Source organism: Tetranychus urticae, chromosome 1, assembly GCF_039701765.1.
Source record: "Tetranychus urticae isolate SD_2017Ah chromosome 1, NJAU_TeUrti_SD_1.0, whole genome shotgun sequence".
Classification (NCBI taxonomy): domain Eukaryota; kingdom Metazoa; phylum Arthropoda; class Arachnida; order Trombidiformes; family Tetranychidae; genus Tetranychus; species Tetranychus urticae.
This window is the reverse complement of record NC_142958.1, coordinates 22,664,060-22,683,652: the sequence shown is the minus strand read 5'-3', so window position 1 is coordinate 22,683,652 and position 19,593 is coordinate 22,664,060. Positions and strand designations below refer to the sequence as shown.

General features: G+C 31.9%; 2 protein-coding genes across 2 annotated transcripts; one reads left to right on the top strand and one right to left on the bottom strand.

Moving 5' to 3' along the window:
- Window positions 1-226: 226 nt before the first annotated feature.
- Window positions 227-7,106, bottom strand: LOC107362658 (disintegrin and metalloproteinase domain-containing protein 10). Its single transcript, XM_015929757.3, has 4 exons — window positions 6,931-7,106; window positions 4,186-6,491; window positions 3,786-3,950; window positions 227-1,136 (listed from the first exon to the last, which is right to left on the bottom strand). The coding sequence occupies exons 1-4, from the start codon at window positions 6,989-6,991 to the stop codon at window positions 675-677; spliced, it is 2,994 nt and encodes a 997-aa protein (XP_015785243.1). The 5' UTR covers window positions 6,992-7,106; the 3' UTR covers window positions 227-674.
- A 10,916-nt stretch (window positions 7,107-18,022) lies between these two features.
- LOC107362179 (motile sperm domain-containing protein 2-like) lies at window positions 18,023-19,551 on the top strand. The gene has a single exon (XM_015929197.2). It carries the CDS (start codon window positions 18,451-18,453, stop codon window positions 19,321-19,323), a length of 873 nt encoding a protein of 290 aa, XP_015784683.1. The 5' UTR covers window positions 18,023-18,450; the 3' UTR covers window positions 19,324-19,551.
- Window positions 19,552-19,593: the final 42 nt, after the last annotated feature.

Genomic DNA, 19,593 nt, shown 5'->3' with positions numbered 1-19,593 from the left:
ATGAAAAGCTCAGAAGTTTTGAATATTATCTTTTTCTGATGTGTTCAGTTTTCAAATGACATCGTCTAGGTAATTTAGACACTTTTCAATGCTATGATATTCAATATTAATTATTCAATGTTTTGATTAGCATTTTAATTCCAAAGCCAATTTATTTCATCATTTGAAATTAATAAATAAAGTTTATTTACAATATAGCCAGTGAGTTTGAGTTAAAACAGATTGGTTAAACGATACCTTTATAAATTATTTATTTTCAAAATGAATGAAAATGAAAATGAAGACGAATGATGATAACAATGAAAATGAGTTTATGTGTAGCGTGAAGGTGCACATTAAGACAGAAGCAAAAAATACAAAGGTCAACATTGAGCCCTTCACTTTTGTCATGATAGCTTTGTGCTATTGACATTAATCATTTTTCAGGAAATATACCGGAGCCTTCACTTGGCGAGCGGAAAAAAAATTATAAAGTCACCTATTGTTTTTTTTAAAAATGATGAAAAAACTTTTACTTTTTTTCCAATAAAATCAGAACAAGTTCAGTTTAAAATGAAATGTTGTTAAAGTTGATAGATGGCAGATAAAATACAAGCCAGTGAAGGTCCAAGTAGGGATTCCGTACTGTACGGATTAAAATTAAAAAAAAGACTTCGTTTGTAAAATCAAAGCCATCATCTCATATGCCGAGATCTACTAGATACACTGTTATGATGACTTTTGTTCCCCGTTGGTACAGCTGTTTGGCCTTTGCGATTATAATGACCTCGTCCTTCACCATATCCATGAGAAGGACCTGAAGAGCTGGAGGTTGGTATACGTGAAATAGGAGGTGGTGGCGGTGGTAAACCTAGTCCGATTCCTGGATAAGGTGGAGGTGGGTCAGAAGATGAGCTAGAAGAATAATTCATGTTTCCGCTTCCTCCGGAGTGTACATGATTTTCGGGAGGTAAGGCAACAACTAATTGTGTATGCTGCATATTTAACCCACAGGATTGATTATAAGATGATGAGGCTTGATTAACTGATACATCTGTGAATAAAGGAGCAGATGGTTGTAAAGGTATATTTGCTCCATGGTTTGACGATGATGATGATGATTGATTGGCAGGTCTCGAATGAGTAGATCGCGGGCGCTAGATTTTCAAATAAGAAGAAAGAAAGCAAAAGGATTTTATTAGTTTTAGTGCAATTTTTTTCATAAATACTAAATTCTTTAAGCCACATAAATCATTTACTCATGTTCTATGACATTTTCATAGTTAGCCAATTTTAAACTGAGTAATCATTTATATGGTGGAATAAATAGAATGAATAGAATTTAATCGTCACAAGTAAATCAAGGAAATCCTCTAGATATCAATTGTGGCCTCTTGTATTTCAACAGGGGTTAACTAACGATTCTTATTCTTTGGAATATTTCAACGCCTTTTCAACCTTCAATGCCTTTCATCGATTCACACAGACATTTTGGTTACAACATAAGCGTAATGTAGATATAATAAGAAGCAGAAATACACTGTTAGCATAATAAGTCAAATAAATGTAGCCTGAATATCAGTGAGACATCATTTTTACTCGTAGTTAAAGCAATTGAATGGCAATTAACAATTAAGTTAAACTGGTAGTAAGCTTGAAGATGAAAAGAAAGAAAGCGAAAATAAAAAATGAGTTCAAGAGTTATGGAAACAGTTAAAGTTATAAATCTGTAAATAACTTCATCTGCTATATTGTTCTGATGGATTTTATGTTGGGTAAAGCTTACTATTTTAGAGCCACAAAAATAAATCATTCCAAGAGAATGATCAGACAAAATGAAGACCAAAAAAGGAGAAAAAAAATGAAGAAAAAAAACAAGAGAATGAAACTGAATAAAATGAAAACTTGAAAGAGACTGAAAAAACAAGAAAAGACAAGGAATGGTATCTCAAGTTTTTGCAGGCCTTGGTCTTAATCTACACCATGGATGATAGTGAAAGAGTAGTTCGTAACAAGGTAACTTTTCTTGCGAGAAAATACTCAAAAAGAATGAAAATATCTTGTGGAAAAAGGGAAGAGTTAAGTAGAAAAAAATAGTTTGGTTCCATGCATATGAGCATGAAAAATAAAAGCCTGAGGAAAGATCATTTCGCATAAGAAAGTGTATTTTAGTAAAGACATTTACAATGGTTTTTAAGATAATGAAACTAAATTATAAAGGATAAGAAAAAACATCAACTGAGAGAAGGAAGGAAATGGAAAGAAATGAAATCATCTTACATGGTTATAATTAAAGAAAAATCAGTGAGAAGTCATTTACTTGGATAGATATGCATGATGTAATTGTAAGGATAGACACACAGAGACGCAAAAAGTAAGATTGCTTTAATGACAATGATTTTGGTGTTGAAAATGAGTTTTTGCCTTCAATTTGTTCAATGAAAAAATGGTGAAAACAGAAAACATTTTTTACTTCTTTTTTTCACTTCTAGTGATAATGAATTGAGTGAAATTAAAAATATTATTATTTAGCTGAGTTCACGATTACTGATTGTTTTCGCTCTACTTCACATTAATCTTTTAACGATCTTTACTAATCAATATTTAGGTTCAATAGTTTATCAACATATTTTCAATCTTTGGTCTATTCAGGATTATTGATAAACAATTTTTCGATTGACATTGAAACTGATTACACCAATTTAAATAATGAATACTAATAACTTTTATGTAAATCATTTCTCGATAATGTTCAATGTAACTACATAAATAGATATGTTAATTTGAGAAACAATGAGTTAACATGTTTCTCTGATAATTAGACCGGATTAAACTAATTAAACCAATGTTACATGACAATGGTGAAAAAATACGAAATTGATTAAAATTCAATTGACAAGCTTAAAATTCAACTTCAAGTTCATACGTTGTTACGATTGTTGATGGTAATAATGATTATTACGTTAACCTGTCAAGTAGATCAGCAATGTTGGGTAAAAACTTTGATTGATTGCAGGTCACCCAAAAGATATAATGATTTCATTTCAACTTTGTAATGATGATGGTTGTTCATCATGAAGAGAATGGAATGGTTCAGGCAATAAAGATAATAGAGAGGAAGAGAGGGATGTAAAGAGGTTGGATTGATGAGAAAAAGAAAGAAAAAAGAACCAACGAAAGAGAGAGAAAAAGAGAAAATCGAAATTTTGATAGATCAATCAGAAAAAAATGTAATACAATTGACAAGTTATAAAGCCAGGTAATTCAGATGGTGCTATGAAAAAAATGGACTGCGAAATAAGAAGATAAAAGTGAAAGGAAAAAAGATGATCAACTGCCAATTCTGATGTTTGGATTAGCTTTAAATTAAACAAAGAAGACACACGTATACATAAAGAGACACACACACAAACACAAAAGTTAATGGACATTCATGTGCTAGTATAAAAGCCAAACAATATATTATTAATAAAAAGAGGATTTCCTTGTTGAAAGGATGCTCCACGGAAATGTTGATGAGCGAGTGAAAAAAGGAGCAGTTAAAGATGAATAACAAAAAATTTATACAGTCAAAGTACACTTAAAGTGGTATTACGGGTAAAGTGTTTTATCACTTCTCATGGCCTTTCATAATTTTAAAAACTTGATTCCCTTCATCTTTTTAACTACCGTTAACAGAAATCGTTCAAACATTTGATGGTGTGTATGATATTTACCCTTTAAGTGGAAAATTGACTGTATTTCATGATGGTGTGAAGAGAAAGAAAATGAGACTAGTCAGGTTAAAATTCATGTAAATCTTTTACCTTTCGCCTAAGAGTATCCGCTGGACGACGAAGAGTATCTGTTATCTTGAGCGCAGGTCGCTTTTTTGGATTTGAACTAGGAGTATGTACAGCACAGCACTTGATAAAGGCTGCCATGAATAAAAGAATGGCAATAGCCATTAACATACAGGCCCACCAGTAGGTCTAATGGAAAAATGAGAAAAAACAAAAATGATATTAAATTAAAAATTCAATCATAAGGAAATATTTATGATTTTTTTCCAGGAATTGCATTATTCATAGGAACGGTCGTCTTCCCTATTTATTAAAGCTATCAATTGTAATAGTTTAAACAGGAAATTAAAACATATTTTTTTAATGTTATTGAATAAAACCCAAAATTTTGCATCACAGTTAAAGGGTTTGAAATGTTACTCACCGTAGCCCATTGCTTAATTGTAAGTAAAGTTTTATGATTCCAAAGTAAATTTTTTAACCTAACTAAAGGTCCTTCAGCATCAACAGCTCGACATCTTTGGAAAACATCACAATAACCTTGGAAGTCATTACAAGGCGATCCAGGACGTAATTTAAGTCCACTAATGTTGCGCATTTGTTCAATTTCAGAGGTTCGTCTACATGTTTTAGGATCTTTGATTCGTTGACAGGCAACTTCACACATTTCATCTGGTTTAGCACCACTCTTGAATGTAAGGAAACACTCTTCCATGTCGTATTTTTGACAAATGGAGCCAGAGCAAGTTCCTTGTATACAAACTTGAGTGCCTCCATTGCATTCCGTTTTATCAGGTTTAACTGGAGGTGCCGGACATTGTGCTGAATTTCCGTTACAGAATGACTCAAAAGTACATTCGGTTTCATGTCGGCACAACTTATCAGACGTTTCAAAGTCACATGCTTCTTTGCAACAAGGGCCCTCTGAGGGAGAACAAAAAGCTCCAGTACGTCTTTTACATGGCTTGGCATCAGGGTAACGGCCTAAGTAAGTATCATATTCTCTTGGGAAGCAACACTTTTCATGACACTCCTTTGCGTCGTAACCACAATCACATTCTTCGCTATCTTCGACAATTTTGTTACCACAGAACGCACCATTGTCCACTTCAAAACAATTTTCTTTTCCTTCTTGGTGGAAAACAGCATTCAAGACTGCTGAAATGTTTCTCACTGAACAAGGTGAAAATTTGTTGTTGTTGGCTCTTTCTCCAGAGGTAGCCGATGAGTACATAATATAATTACCCAGAGCTCCACCAGGCCTACAAGCAGGTGGAAAATCATGAGGAGAGCCAAAATTATGGCCAATTTCATGAGCTAAAGTGAGTTCAGATACTTTTGGTGGTACGCGTGAGTTATAATTAACAAATGTTATTATTCCTGTGTTGAGACTTCTTTTAGTTTGAACTTGACGACCATGGATATTTTCCGTGTATGATTTGTATTTTTCACAGATACCACCAGATGCACCAGAAGTAGAGGCAACCCAAGCTAATCCAAGAGTGCCACCAGAGAAATCACGATAAGTAAATATGTAAGCGAGGCAAAAATCGTTGTGATTAAACTGACTATTAAGGTTTAAGAAATTAGAAACATCGATGTTAGGTGAGCAAAAAGGATTTTGATCCCTCTTGACTTGATCATCACAAGCTGAAGATTCATTAATTTTAAGTCTTTGAACGATGAATTTAAGGCCTCGAATACCTTGAAAATTGGCACTCTCGTAAATATGATTCACAGCTTTAATATGTTGTGCTACCAGTGATGCGATTTCTTCTCTTGCTTTTATATCTGATGAAACATCTTTTCGAATGTGATCCCAAAGATAAGTGTCTGTTTGAATGTATAGAGAACAAGCTCGCTTTTGTTGAAGAGGAACATTCTCTCGTTGATAATTATTACTTGGATTGCTGGGAATATGATTCTCATTTCTAGTTGAGATACGTGGTTGAGCACGAAACCAGACATTGTCAGCTGAACCATGAAGTGGTTGCGTTCTGTATCGTCCCCTTGTAGTTTGAGAATCTCTTTTCGTTCGATGGTGGATAACCGTTTCCATTGGTTCACTATAATAATTATGATGTGACTTTTCTTCACTTTCTTTGCCTGACTTAGCTTTCTTTTTTTCTTCACTAGATTCAGGGACAGCAGAATTGCTTATCTCTTCCATCCATTTATATATTTCATCACTTCCACAGCCAGCGCCAAGCTCGTGATCATGGTCATGATGAACATCATCTGCTGAATAAATTATTGAATGGCTAGTTACATTGTGTCCTTTCTCTTTCAAATCTTTATAATATTTTCCAGTTCTTTCAACATAATAGGTTTGATCAATTGTGTGTATTTTGCCTTCAAAAACTCCATCATGGATTGAACCATACACTTTTGTAAGGCCAGGCTCATTCTCGAGCTGTCCAGAAACTATATGATCGAAATTGATAGTAATCGGTTTCCCTGTTGAATCTTCAACAATTAGAGATTCAGAAAAGGCCGACCGCACTTCTGGCCTTAAGCTAAGGTTAAATACTTTTCCTTTGGCTTTAAAATTAATTTGAATAGGGTCTAAAGGTGATGAGGATCCGTTTGATCCTTTAAAAGATGGCAAAGATGAAGATGATTTTATGGCCTCAATGTGCCTTCTGACTCTATGATGGACGTGATGAGCATTGTATTCAACTACATCATAATCAAATATATAATCGTTCAACGGAGTCTTCCATCTGGACCCTAAAATAAAAACAAAGAAAGAAAAAAGATCATTGACATAAGGTAGTAAAAAAAGAGTTGAAAGAACGGGAAAACAACCAAAGAAATACAAAATAAAGGAGAAATGAATTGTGTGATGAAGAAAGAGAAGGAGATAGACAAAGGAAAACACTGACTAAGGGTTGAAAGAGCAGTTTTCAGTGCTAAGTTCAAATGAGGATATCACTGCTATTTGAGCGTCTTAGGAATCAAAGAAAGAAATATTGCTAACAAGAGATAACATTTGAACAGATGTATCAAAAATAAAATAACACAGATAAAATTAAATTAAACATATGAATCAGAAAAGACATTAAAATTCAGTTGAAGGTTGTTTACACAAAGAACACATAACCAACATCAACACCAGTAGTCATTTTAAAAAGGAGTCAACATAAAAAATAAACAAAGCAAATCTTACCTTTGATTCCTTCAATTAAAAAGGATATTATAATACAAGTAAGCAGTCCAAATAAATCCATGGTAAAATATTAAACACTGGACGTGATCATGATGATTAAATAAAAAAAATTAGAAACACAAATTAACTAGAAATACTGTGCTGTTGAAGGTGTATGTATGCAAGTCTCTTTCATGGTAAAACTTAAACTGGTTGAAATACAGCAAAAAAAATTACAAACTTGATGTACGCAGTCTCACGGCTTGTAACTTGGTTTTTTTTCTTATAAGTTGATACCATTTTTTTCATTGTTTTAAACATTTCATTTTTTCATTTTTATTGATGAAATGGAGGTTTAATGGGTCGTTTTGATGATTTAATTTGGCCACAATTAAAGGTGAGTTTGTGTAAATTGATCTACAGTTTAAATACTCTAAAAAAGTGTTAAATGTTAATGTAATTTTGTTTCATTTTCAAGTAAGTCAATACATCCTGGTTAAAGAAACTTGACAAAGAGAACCAGAAAACTGGCAAAATTGGTTTGCAGGAAAAGTCAGGTTATGATGGGAAAATTTTGATTTAAACACATTTTCTTGACCAATTTACATTTCAACATATAATTTTGGTCACTTCAGTTGATTTCAGATTTTCACCAACTTTAACTTGGATATTCAACTTGAACCTGATTCTTCTCATGATTAGATTTTGCTGGTTTTGGTTCACCATTGTTTCAACACAAGCCAATTGTCTGGTTGAGTCAATCTCAGCATAAGAGTAATGTCTATTATAAGTTTACCCAAATCAATTATTTAGCTTTAAAATGATCAGAAGGAATCATGAAAAATTTTGAAAGCTCAATCATGGGATGATGAGCAATCTTTGTGATAAATGATAATACAGTAAATGATAGTAACAACACCAAAATGGTTATCCAAACAATTTACTTTAAATGGTATATTTTTGTATGTGAAATTCAATAGACTGAGGCTTGATAATGAAATCAATTATGACTACGTTACTATCTAATCTTGACCATGATTGGTTAAATAAAAGATCTTAATGACGCACTTTAATTATTATGGTGAAGGTGAAATACATTCAATCGTTATTAACATAGTTAATGTTGTATGGCAATCAGATGAGTTACGATGTTGCCCATTGAATTGGATAAATGGTTAATCAGCACACATCTCCATTACCATTAAAGTGAAAGGTGATCTAAACAGCAAATCCACAACCAGAATCACTATAATTGTTTAAATAAGTAGAGAGACCAGCAATCAATACAATATTACCTAAACCAAGGTAATTGTCCTTCCGATGAGCTAACCACAGAAAGATTATTCAACTTTCTTGTTTGCATTTAACTTCCCTTTTTTTCACCATAAAATAACGTTCAAAATTGTAGCAAACAAACACACTAGTCACAATCAGTGGGCGACAATCAAGCTTCAAAAATTAATAATAAAGAGGAAGTTAATCTCCGGATTTTTTTCATTAACTCCTGTTAATAATATGATCAACTTGGTATTACCTGTTGAAAAGCACAATGAACCTGATTATTATTGACTTGATGTACCCAACAATTAAAGAGATACAATGGAAAGGATTGTTGCCTTGTGATAACTATTTACAATGGATGTAAATCATTATCCAGTTTGCATTAAACCAGAAAATCTAAATTTTCCCATTTTAACCCAAAAAATTGTAAACCCAAAAACTGACCAAATATTCAAATGTTGCTCTGAATGTCAAATGTTTTATAATTTATCCATCTCTTGATATTTTTGAATAACCAGTTAATGTTTCGTTTAATGTTAATCTGATTTGATAAACAGAGAAATTCATTTAATTAGCATTTGATTTCCTTTAGTGCTTCAAGGATTGCAATTTTCATTAATTTCTTGAGCTGTTGGCCTTCAGTCATGATTACGGAACACGCTGTAATCAAGGTTGTGGGAGAAAATTAAATGCTAATCATTATCCTTCCTTCATTTTTAAATAAATCACAGTAGAAATTAAAAATGATTGATAATTGAGCAAGATGATCATTTTTGATTTTCAACTTGAAGTAACAATCAATTTATTGAAAAAAAGGGTTCTTAGTGAAACCAAAAAATTGTATTGTCCGTTATTAATGTTGATTACAGTGGTTGGATTGAACCAAGGTAAAACCTTGTTGCAATGAAATCACAATCAAGAAACGCAAAGGAAATAAGTGAATTTAATGGACATCAAAAAAATGTGTATAAATCATCAAGGCTCTGTTGAGTGAGTTCACAAGTAAAGCCTTTTTATCCAAAACGTTCAACCAGTAAATTAGCTGTTCAATTGTTTCACCATTAAATTAACTTATAAAGTTGAGGTTAATCTGAAATGGACAAAAATTAAAAACAAATCAAAACAATCTGTCCGCTTTCAACCCAATCAAAAAGCAACTATTTCGCAAAAACGAACACATTTCTTTAGTTTTTGCTTTTTGCTACTTTCTGAACTGAACACCGATCAATGGTGCTTTTGAAACCTTTAGACAATGAAAACAATAAAGCAAAAGTCTTTGTTTTATACTGATTTAGTAACTACAGAATCTAATGATTATTCTGAAACTCCTTTGAATCAATAATTCACTATTCCATGATATTATAAATATTTTAATAATCGGATGTTTGTTTTAAATCCAAGAAGTGTAAACTTACGATTTGATGTTAGAGTTTACAAGTGGAGCCTCCGATCATGACTGATCGTAAATTTATTTTTACTGTGTACCATAAATTCAATGAACATTTAAAGACTCAAATTCTGAATTTCTAATTTTCTCTGGTGGAAAATCATTGACGAAATCGAGTTCAAAATTTGTCATTTTGTCTCTTTTAATACAGTTGAGGAACCAGATTATTAACCAAACTCTTTACTCGAAAGACAGTTTTGCATATATTCCTAGTCCAGCAATAAACCATCAAACTAAATAACCAAAAAGTTTTTCCCCCAAACCCAATGCTACAAAATACGCATTCTGCTTTTTTCCCCTACCCTGTTTAAACAGGAATTTCTCAGTAACCTGAAGGCTGATTAACCTCTGACTATGTTTCGGACATTTAGTTCAATCGTGGCTTTCAGTCTGTGCAAAAATTTCTTGTAGAATCCTTTCCTTGCAGTTACAATTTTTACACAAAAATTTGATGTTTTGACTTAATACGGTACTTTATACTGTATGTTGTATGGATGTATGGATGAGAATGTCTAAAAACCCTAAAAAAGTCTACCTTTGTATGTCTATGATGTGCAAAGTCTACATTTATTTGTGTAATTAATTGATATTAAATATTAATAAACATATCTGATCTGAAAATTTATCTGATTGATAGTTTTCGATGAAATTGTGTTCAAGGTTCAAACTTATTTTGCTTTTTTACAATTATGGCAACAGATTTTTTCATTCAATCCATTAAAATATACAACAGCAAACAATAATTTTTGATACTCAACCAAGAAATGCACTTTGTTCAGTAAAATTTTCTGTTTCTAGAGAGCAGATCGCTTAGGTTCCGATAGCATTCCCTTCAATAGACAAAAGGCTGGAACTTGTTTTTAACTTATTTTATCTAAAAAATTTGAAACTTCGACTTTTTGCTTGAAAAAAAGATCTTGGAGTGTATGAAGACTTTAGTTTAGGTGCATAGAGCGGTTGAATTATGAGTAAATAATCCAAAATCTTGATATCTTGCAAAGGCTTTCAAAAATTTTAAATTGAATTTACTTTGTTGAACCTTTTGATTTTTATTCGCAACTTGAGTAAAACTGATCGGACAAGACTCAAGTGTTTGTATCCGTCTCGGGTTAACTGTGCGGAGGAAATCATCAATGGATCGCTCTAATATACTGAAACATAACCAAAGGTTGAGATAATTCATCAAAATTTATAATTAACTAAACATGAATTGCTGATTGATTAATTTTGAAAAATAACTCTAACCTTCAGTGCTCGGTGAAAATATTGAAAATATCTAGTTATTCGTTATCCATGTTGACTTAAAGCCATTGCTTATTTAATTGGAAACAGTTTACCAAAAGTTTAGTAGACATGTTTATTTCAATATTGAATTAATATTTGAAATGAAGCAGTCCAGATATTTATGATATTATTAGATTATACCACCATCCAAATCAATAAACATTTGGATACAAGATATGTAGATGTAAATATGCATGAATATGCAGAGGGCTAAGTCAACTGTAAAACAATTCTGAACTGAATTCACCAATTTAGATGTTTAATCAACAGTACAGTGCACTTGTACAAATTAAAGAGTTGCGCTACACTTATTGCTATTGAACAATGACAAGAATCACTATTCATCGGGTGAAACCAGAATAGAATAGTCTCTCTTCAATATTACCAATTAAACTCTTCTTTAAACGATAAATCAATTGTAATTGCAGTTGATCAATTAACTATTTATTGATATCTAGTATAAAATGTATAACTTGCGTCGAAAGTTTTAATGGACTAATTTACTGAAAGTCAGAGTTATTACTTTGTCTTTGACTTTGAAACATTTTAGGTACATAAAAACTGAGTCCATAAGGTTAATAAAAAAGTTTCTCAGATCGACTGTTTCCAAGAAAACTGATGCCGAATTTGCAGCTTCAATCGCGTTTTATTCAATTGTGAAAGTAGATTTTTGAATGAAGTGATTTTTACAGGTGTCAGTTTTGATGGTCAACTGGAAAATACATTTATTTTAAGAAATAAAGTTCTCTGTTTTATGTAAACCGATTAATTCGATTTTCAGTTATATCGAGCTCTTTCAATGACCGAAACATTTGAAGAGCTGAAACTTATTATTATCATGCGAAAATTGATACTACACATTGCGGATCAAACGTTTTGATCAATTTGTCGACAGCTCTCTTGATTTCGGCCATTGGCCCTAAACCTTTGAGCTTCATTACTTCCAGAATGGAAGCACCTAAGATCATCATTCTTTGACTAAACTTCAGTTTTCATTATGGGCTATAACATTATATGACTGAATATCAGAGAAAATCTGAGCTTATTCATTTAACATGTTAATATTGAAATTGTTTTAAAACATTATAAGATTTGTGTTTGTAAACCATTTAGCTTTATAAATCAAAAATAAGATCTAACATCATAAGTAATATAATGCTTTAGCCCCTTTTTGTATGGACTTTATTGATAAAAGATTTTAACATATCCTAGCTCATAAGGGAACCAAATGTTTAGCCGAAGAATGATGATTGTTGAATCTGCCATTATCGAATGAGGTTCAAAGTTTTACGGCCAACGGCCAAAATAAAGAGAACTGTCGACAAATTGAAAAGAACGTTTAATACATGATTTTAAGCATCAATTTTTATGCTCAAATAATAAGTTTGAGCTCTCTTAGTCTTACAGTCAAACAATTGTGACGGTTTAACTCAAAATCGAACTTATCCGTTTTTCATAAAATAAGGGCCTTTATTTGTCAAAAGAATTACACTTTCTGATTGACTATCAAAAGTTACATTAGGTAAAGGCATTTCATGAAAAAATCGGCTTCCATAAGTCAATAAACCGCGATCGAAGTTTCAAATCTGGCCTCTATTTTCTTGAAAACTATCGATCCGAGAAACTTTTGCATAGCACTTATGTACGTGTCTTTTAAGTCTCTATAACCCAGCAAAGTTATGCACTCTTGGTTTTCTTGTTCTTGACTCTTGTCAAAGCTTTCAAGTCAAAGACAGAGTACTAAAATCGGTTTGGATGCAAAACAAATCTTATTGCTTGCATTTGCAAATGTTACAACTTTTAATAGACTCATTTACTGCTGGTTAGAGCTAGTTATTTTTTACGAATTTGTAACTTTGTGAGCTTTAAGGGACATAAAAAATAAGTCTAACAGTGCTGATTAAAAGTTTCTCGGGTTAACGGTTTCCGAGAAAATCAAAGTCTAATTTGAAACTTCGATCGCGTTTTGTGCAATCATGGACGAAGTCATTTAAATATAAAACATTTTCCTGAAGCGCACTTTTAATGATCAACCAGAAAATGTAATTTTTCCGACAAATAAATATCTCTGTATAATGAAAAACCGATAAGTTCGATTTTGAGTTAAACTGAACGCATTGTTTGACCGTAAGATTTAGAGAGATGGAACTTATTATTTGACATTAAAAATTGATGATAAAACTCATGAATCAAACGTTTTTTTAAATTTAGCGATAGTTATCTTTATTTTGGTCATTAGCCGTAAAACTTTGAAGCTTATTACTTCGAGAATGATGGCACCTAAAATCATTATTCTTTGACTAAATGTTAGATTTCATCATGGGCTAGGGTCTCCTGAAATCTTTGATCAATAAAGACCATAAAAAAAAGGGCTAAAGCATTATATTACTTATGCTGTTAGATCTTATTCTTGATTTATAAAGCTAAATGGTTTTGCAAACAAAACTCTTATAATGTGTTACAACAATTTCATTATTAACATTCTAAATGAATAAGCTCAGATTTTCTTTAGCATTCACTCATATAATAATATAGCCCATAATGAAACCTAATGTTAGGTCAGAGAATGATGATTCTAGCGGCTACCATTCTCGAAGTAATGAGGTTCAAAGATCTGAGGCCAATGGCCAAAATCAAGAGAACTGTCGATGAATTGAAAAAAACACTTGATCCATGATACGTAGCATCCATTTTCATCTGCGAACAACAAGTTTCTGCTTTCTAAATCTTATGGTCAAACAATGCGTTCGGTTTAACTGAAAATCGAAATTATCGGTTTTCCAGAAAACTTTGAATTTTATTTCTTAAAATAATCACATTTTCTGGTTGATAGTCTAAATTTACACAAAATAAAATAAGTTTCATGCAAAAATGTGCTTCCATAATGGAGAAAAACGCGCTCGAAATCTTTAATTCAACCTCGATTTCCACGTAAACTATCGGTCTGAGAAACTTTTTGATAAGATTTATGGACTTAGCTTTCATGTCTCTAACAACCCACAAAGTTTTCAACTCTTGGGTCGAAAGCATAAGCTTTCCAATCAAAGACAAAATACTAAAATTGGCTCTGGCTGAATTTTTTACGCTGCAATCAAATACTAGGCAAATATTGAAACCTAGAAGGCAAGATTTCAAAGGTTTGCATTGACTTGAATATGTAATTTACTGATGTTAATTAAAGAATAATTATAGAATACTGATCTTAACTATCAAACAATACATTAATTGCAATTTTAGTTGACCAATTTACTTTTTATTAATAGCATCCAGCATAAAATATATAACTTGCATTTACAAGTGTTAAAACACGCAAAAGACTAATTTACTGCATATATGAGTTAGTACTTTGTCTTTGACTTTAATGCTTTGTGGGTTTTTAGTGACATGCAAATCGAATCCATAAGTGTCAATAAAAACTTCCTCAGATCGATAGTTTCCGAGAAAATCGAGATCAAATTTGAAACTTCGATCGCGTTTTATTCAATTATCAAAGTAGATTTTTTAATGAAAAGCATTTCACTAGTTTCCCTTTTTATGATCAATCAGAAAATGCAATCATTCTAAAAAATAAAGTTCATTGTTTTATGTAAAATCGATAAGTTCGATTCTTAGAAAAACTGAGTGCTTTCAATGATCGTCAGATTTAACGTGCTCAAACGTATAATTCACTTATAAAAATCCATGGCACACATTATGGATCAAAAGTTGTCTTTAATTTACTGACAGTTCTCTTTATTTTGGACATTTACCTTAAAAATTTGAGGGTCAATATTTCGAGAATGGTTGCCCCTAGAATGACAATCTTTGACCAAACATTAGGTTTCATTATGGGCTATATTATTATATGAGTGAATGCTAAAGAAAATCTGAGCTTTTTCATTTAGCATGTTAATAATGAAATTGTTGTAACACATCATAAGATTTGTGTTTGTAAAACCATTTAGCTTTATAAGTTAAGAATAAGATCTATCATCATAAGTAATATAATGCTTTAGCCCTGTTTTGCAGGATCTTTAATGGTCAAAGATTTCGTGGTATTCTAGCACAATATGATAACTTATATTTAGTCGAAGAATGGTGATTGAGAGTGCTGCCATTGTCGAAGTAATGAGGTTCAAAGTTTTAAGTCTAATGGCCGAAATCAAGAGAACTGTTCACAAACTGAAAAAAACGTTTGATCCTCGATGTGTAACATCAATTTACGTAATTGAATAATAAGTTTGTGCTCTCTAAGTCTTACGGTCATTGAAAGAACTCAGTCCGTCTAAAAATCGAACTTATCGATTTTACATAAAACAGTGAACTTTATTTTTCAGAATGTTTACATTTTCTGGTTTTTCAAGAAAAGTGATATTTGGTGAATGCGTTTCATGCAAAAATGTGCTTCCATAATGGAGAAAAACGCGCTCGAAGTTGTTAATTTAACCTCGAATTTCACGGAAACTATCGGTCTGAGAAACTTTTTGATAGGATTTATGGATTTATCTTTTATGCTTCTAAAACCTCCTTAAGTTTTCAACTCTAAGCTCGAGCGTTGAAGCTTTAAATTCAAAGACAAAGTACTAAAATCGCTTTGTATGTAAAACAAAGCTTATTCCTTGCATTTGCAAGTGTTTAATAGACATAATAGACTCTTAATAGGCTTTAATGGACTTCATTTAGTGCTAATGTTAGAGCTAATACTCTTTCTACGAATTTAAAACTTTGTGGGCTTTAAGGGACATCAAAACTGAGTTCATACGAGTTATTAAAAAGATTCCCGAATGAACGGTTTCCGAGAAAATGGAGGCCAAATTTGAAACTTCGATTGAGTTTTGCTCAAGTATTGTAAAAGCTATTTCAATGAAACGCATCTTCCTGATGTAAATTATGATGATCTACCAGAAAATGTGATGCTTATAAAGCAAAGTATTCTCTATTTTATGCAAAACAGATAAGTTCGATTTTGAGTTGAACTGAACGCATTGCTTGGCCGTAAGATTTAAAGACTCGAAACTTATTATTTGCCGAGAAAAATCGGTGGTACACATCGAGGATCGAACTATTACCTCAATTGATCCAAAGTTCTCTGGATTTTGGCATTGGCCTTAAAACTTTGAACCTCATTGCCTCGAGAATGGCGACACTTACAAAGATAATTCTTTGACTAAACATTATGTTCCATTATGGGCTTTAACATAAGTAAATCGACTACCAAAAATCAGAGCTTATTATTTCATAGCGAACATTATGCATGCTAATATTACCTCATAAGATTTGTGTTTGAATAAACATTCACCTTTATAACCAAGAATCAGATCTTACAGCATAAGTAATAATATAATGCTTTGGCCCTGTTTTGTAAGGTCTTTATTGATCAAAGATTTCAAGATATCCTAGCACAAAATGATACCTAATATTTAGTCGAAGAATGACGATTGTAGATGCTACCATTCTCGAAGTAATCACGTTTAAAGTTTTAAGTCTAATGGCCGAAATCAAGAGGACTGTTCACAAATTGGAAAAAATGTTTGATCCTTGATGATGAACATCAATTTTCGCAACGGAATAATAAGTTTGAGCACCCTAAATATAACGGGCATTGCAAGCGCTCAGTTTTTCTAAAAATCGAACTTATCGATTTTACATTAAGAAACCAACTACATTTTCCAAAACAATTTCATTTTCTGGTTATTCGAGAAAAGTTACATCTGGTAAATGTTTTTCATGTTAAAATCTACTTCCATAATGGAATAAAACGCGCTCGAAGTTTTCAATTCGACCTCGATTTTCTCGTAAATTATTGATCTGAGAAACTTTTGGATAACCTTTATGGATTTGTTTTTCATGTCTCTAAAAACCCATATAGTTTGCAATTCTTGGCTCGAAAGTAGAAGTTTTAAAGTAAAGACAAAGTACTAAAATCGCTTTGGATGTAAAACTTATCTTATTGCTTGCATTTGCGAATGTTACAACTTTTAATAGACTCATTTACTGCTAATATGAGCTGCTAATAGTTAGAGCTAGTACTTTTTATACGAATTTAAAACTTTGTGTGGTTTAATAGGCTAACTCAGTTAAAATATCTCAATATATTTAAATTCAATTCTCTTCTTATAACTTAATTCGCAATTTTAATCTTTTAAATCATGAAAAATAACATATTTCCGGATTTTCATCAAAGTTTTATACCGTGAAAATTTACTGTAAATTTATTCAACAATCATTTGCTTAGACTAAATAATTAACACTGATTGCGAGTCTACGATTTTTGCGCTGGGATTCATTGTATTTATTTACAAAAGTTGAGATTTCCCACGGATACATATTTCCAACCATTTACATATTTAGAGTAATTATTTCCTCTTAATCCACTATTTAATAAATTGCTTTAATGGTTGCTCCTTCAAATTAACTTTAAAGGCAATATATTTCCGTAGCTGGTGGGGAGTGATCGACTTTCAAAGCAATTTAAAGCGATACAACAAACGATTGAACATACAAAATGAATTGACTACAGTTTTTTGTTTTATTAATAAATTAGTTGAATAATACCATTGACCATTTTTCAATTATTGATGACCAACTACACATTATTATCAACTCTATTAACGTTTTACTACTCCATCTTAGGACACATGTATTTCATCCATGTACATGGAATGAACTCTTCCAAATCATTGTTTGCAGCGTTTCAAGCAACAACTTTATTCTCAACTCTTTTTAGTTCCTGAATTGGTTTTATTCAATGAATTTATTATTATTTCATCTTTAGATGGTTTCGCGGTTAGAAAAGAAGCATCATTAAATCAATTTTAAAGTTAATTATTTCAAGTTAAATTACGAAATTAATTTTATTCGTCAATCATAACTTAAGAAAAGACAATTTAAATTTGAACTTTGCACGCGATCATAACGATAATGTTTGATCAGAGAAATGTTTCAACTGTACAAATGGACTCCATTTTAATGCTCCTGGAAACTCAACTATTGAAAGTGAAAGTCTTTGCTTAGATTGATTTCGAGCTCAGCTTAGTTTATGATTTAATTGTTAGCTGTTTCATGATTAAATAGAATCGAATGATTGCTTAAAAAGTGATCAGCTGACAAACTGTTTAACATCGAAACAAGCAAACACTAATTATACAATAATAACTGTTTCACATCGATTACACTCTTCATTTTCAACCGTCTACTTGATTCATTTTTAATTTTCTTTATAACAAACCTTTTAATGATCTAAACCCTCAATTTGTTAAAAATCAAATAACGTACAATTTATTGTTCGAATAAAAGTTCAATACAAAAAGATTACAAATTATTTCCGAAAACGGTTGTAAAGCCATTATTTGTTGCTAAATTTTCTCCTTCCCCTTCACAGTTGACTTGTTTAAAAAGTTCATTTATTCAAATAACTCCACTTATTGATATATTCAACGATTTCCAGTCAAAAAAGTATATTACAATAATCAGTTTATCAGATTGATATCACTTGTTCAGACTGTAGCTTATAACCTTGTTTGATTTTACATCAGATAAACAGAATTAAAATGGGCCTGAAAAACTTTGGTCTCGTCCCTGATGATCTTGTTCAAAGGATTCGTGCCAAATTTTTGGAGTGTGTTTCAGCTGATCAAGAGGACTCCTTTTATTCAGAAGATATTGAAAAGATCACCAATGAAGATTGGTACATTAAAAGGTTTGTGATTGCTGCTTATAAGAATGAAACTGAAGCATTGGATAAATTGGTAGACACAATGAAATGGAGAAAGTCGATTAAATTGCGAGAAACTGCGGATAATTATTTTCCAGCTGATTATTATGATGTTGGCGTCATGTTTCCCTATGAGGCTGATGTTCATGGAGATGCTTCGTTGTGGGTTCGAGTTGCAGCTGTTAGGAAATTCGGTGAATTTACAGAGACTGGGAAACGTTTCATGATCCATCGGTTGTTCAAAGTTGATGAAGCTGCTGGGCCTCAAGGATATGCTTTGGTCATTGATTTCACTGGAGCTGGAACAAATGCAATACAAAATCTTGATTTACTTCATCATTTCATCACAACACTTCATCATCGATTCCCTGCTGGTGTCAATTATTGTCTCAATTATCAGATTCCATGGATTTTGAAGACAGTCTGGGGTGCTGTACAATACTGGGTGCCTGAGAAGCGTCGAGACATCATTCAATTCTCATATCGAGATGATTTGTTTAAATATTTTCATTTATCTCATGTTCCAAGCTATTTGGGTGGCGATTGTAAGCGATCATGGAAAGATAAGCCTGAAAATTGTCCGACTACATTTGAGTTTGGACTTTACGAGTTAGGATTAACTGAGGAAGTTGTAACCAAAACAATTGCTGATTACGAGGCTTTCCGTGATTCTCAGATTGTTAAACTTGATCAAGGAGAATACTGTTGATATCTTTTTTTCATATTCATTTACTATTTGTTTCAATAATCATTTGCTTAAACAAAATAATTAACACTGATGCAGGGATGCATTTTATTTACAAAAGTTGAGATTTCTCGAGGATCATATTGTTAACCATTTACATATTTAGAGTTTTTATTTCCTCTTAATCCATGTTTCAATAAATTGCTTTAATGGTTGCTCCTTCAAATTAACTTGAAAGGCAATATATCGTTATTTATTTTGTCAATTGATTGGCAACCAAAGAAATGAAATTAT

Excerpts from the sequence above, each read along its gene's own strand:
- LOC107362658 (XM_015929757.3), bottom strand. The coding sequence starts at position 6,991 with ATGGATTTATTTGGACTGCTTACTTGTATTATAATATCCTTTTTAATT. Across the intron at positions 6,492-6,930 it reads TTTAATTGAAGGAATCAAAG|GGTCCAGATGGAAGACTCCG; the intron begins GTAAGATTTGCT and ends TTTTTATTTTAG. Across the intron at positions 3,951-4,185 it reads CAATTAAGCAATGGGCTACG|ACCTACTGGTGGGCCTGTAT; the intron begins GTGAGTAACATT and ends TTTTTCCATTAG.
- LOC107362179 (XM_015929197.2), top strand. The coding sequence starts at position 18,451 with ATGGGCCTGAAAAACTTTGGTCTCGTCCCTGATGATCTTGTTCAAAGG.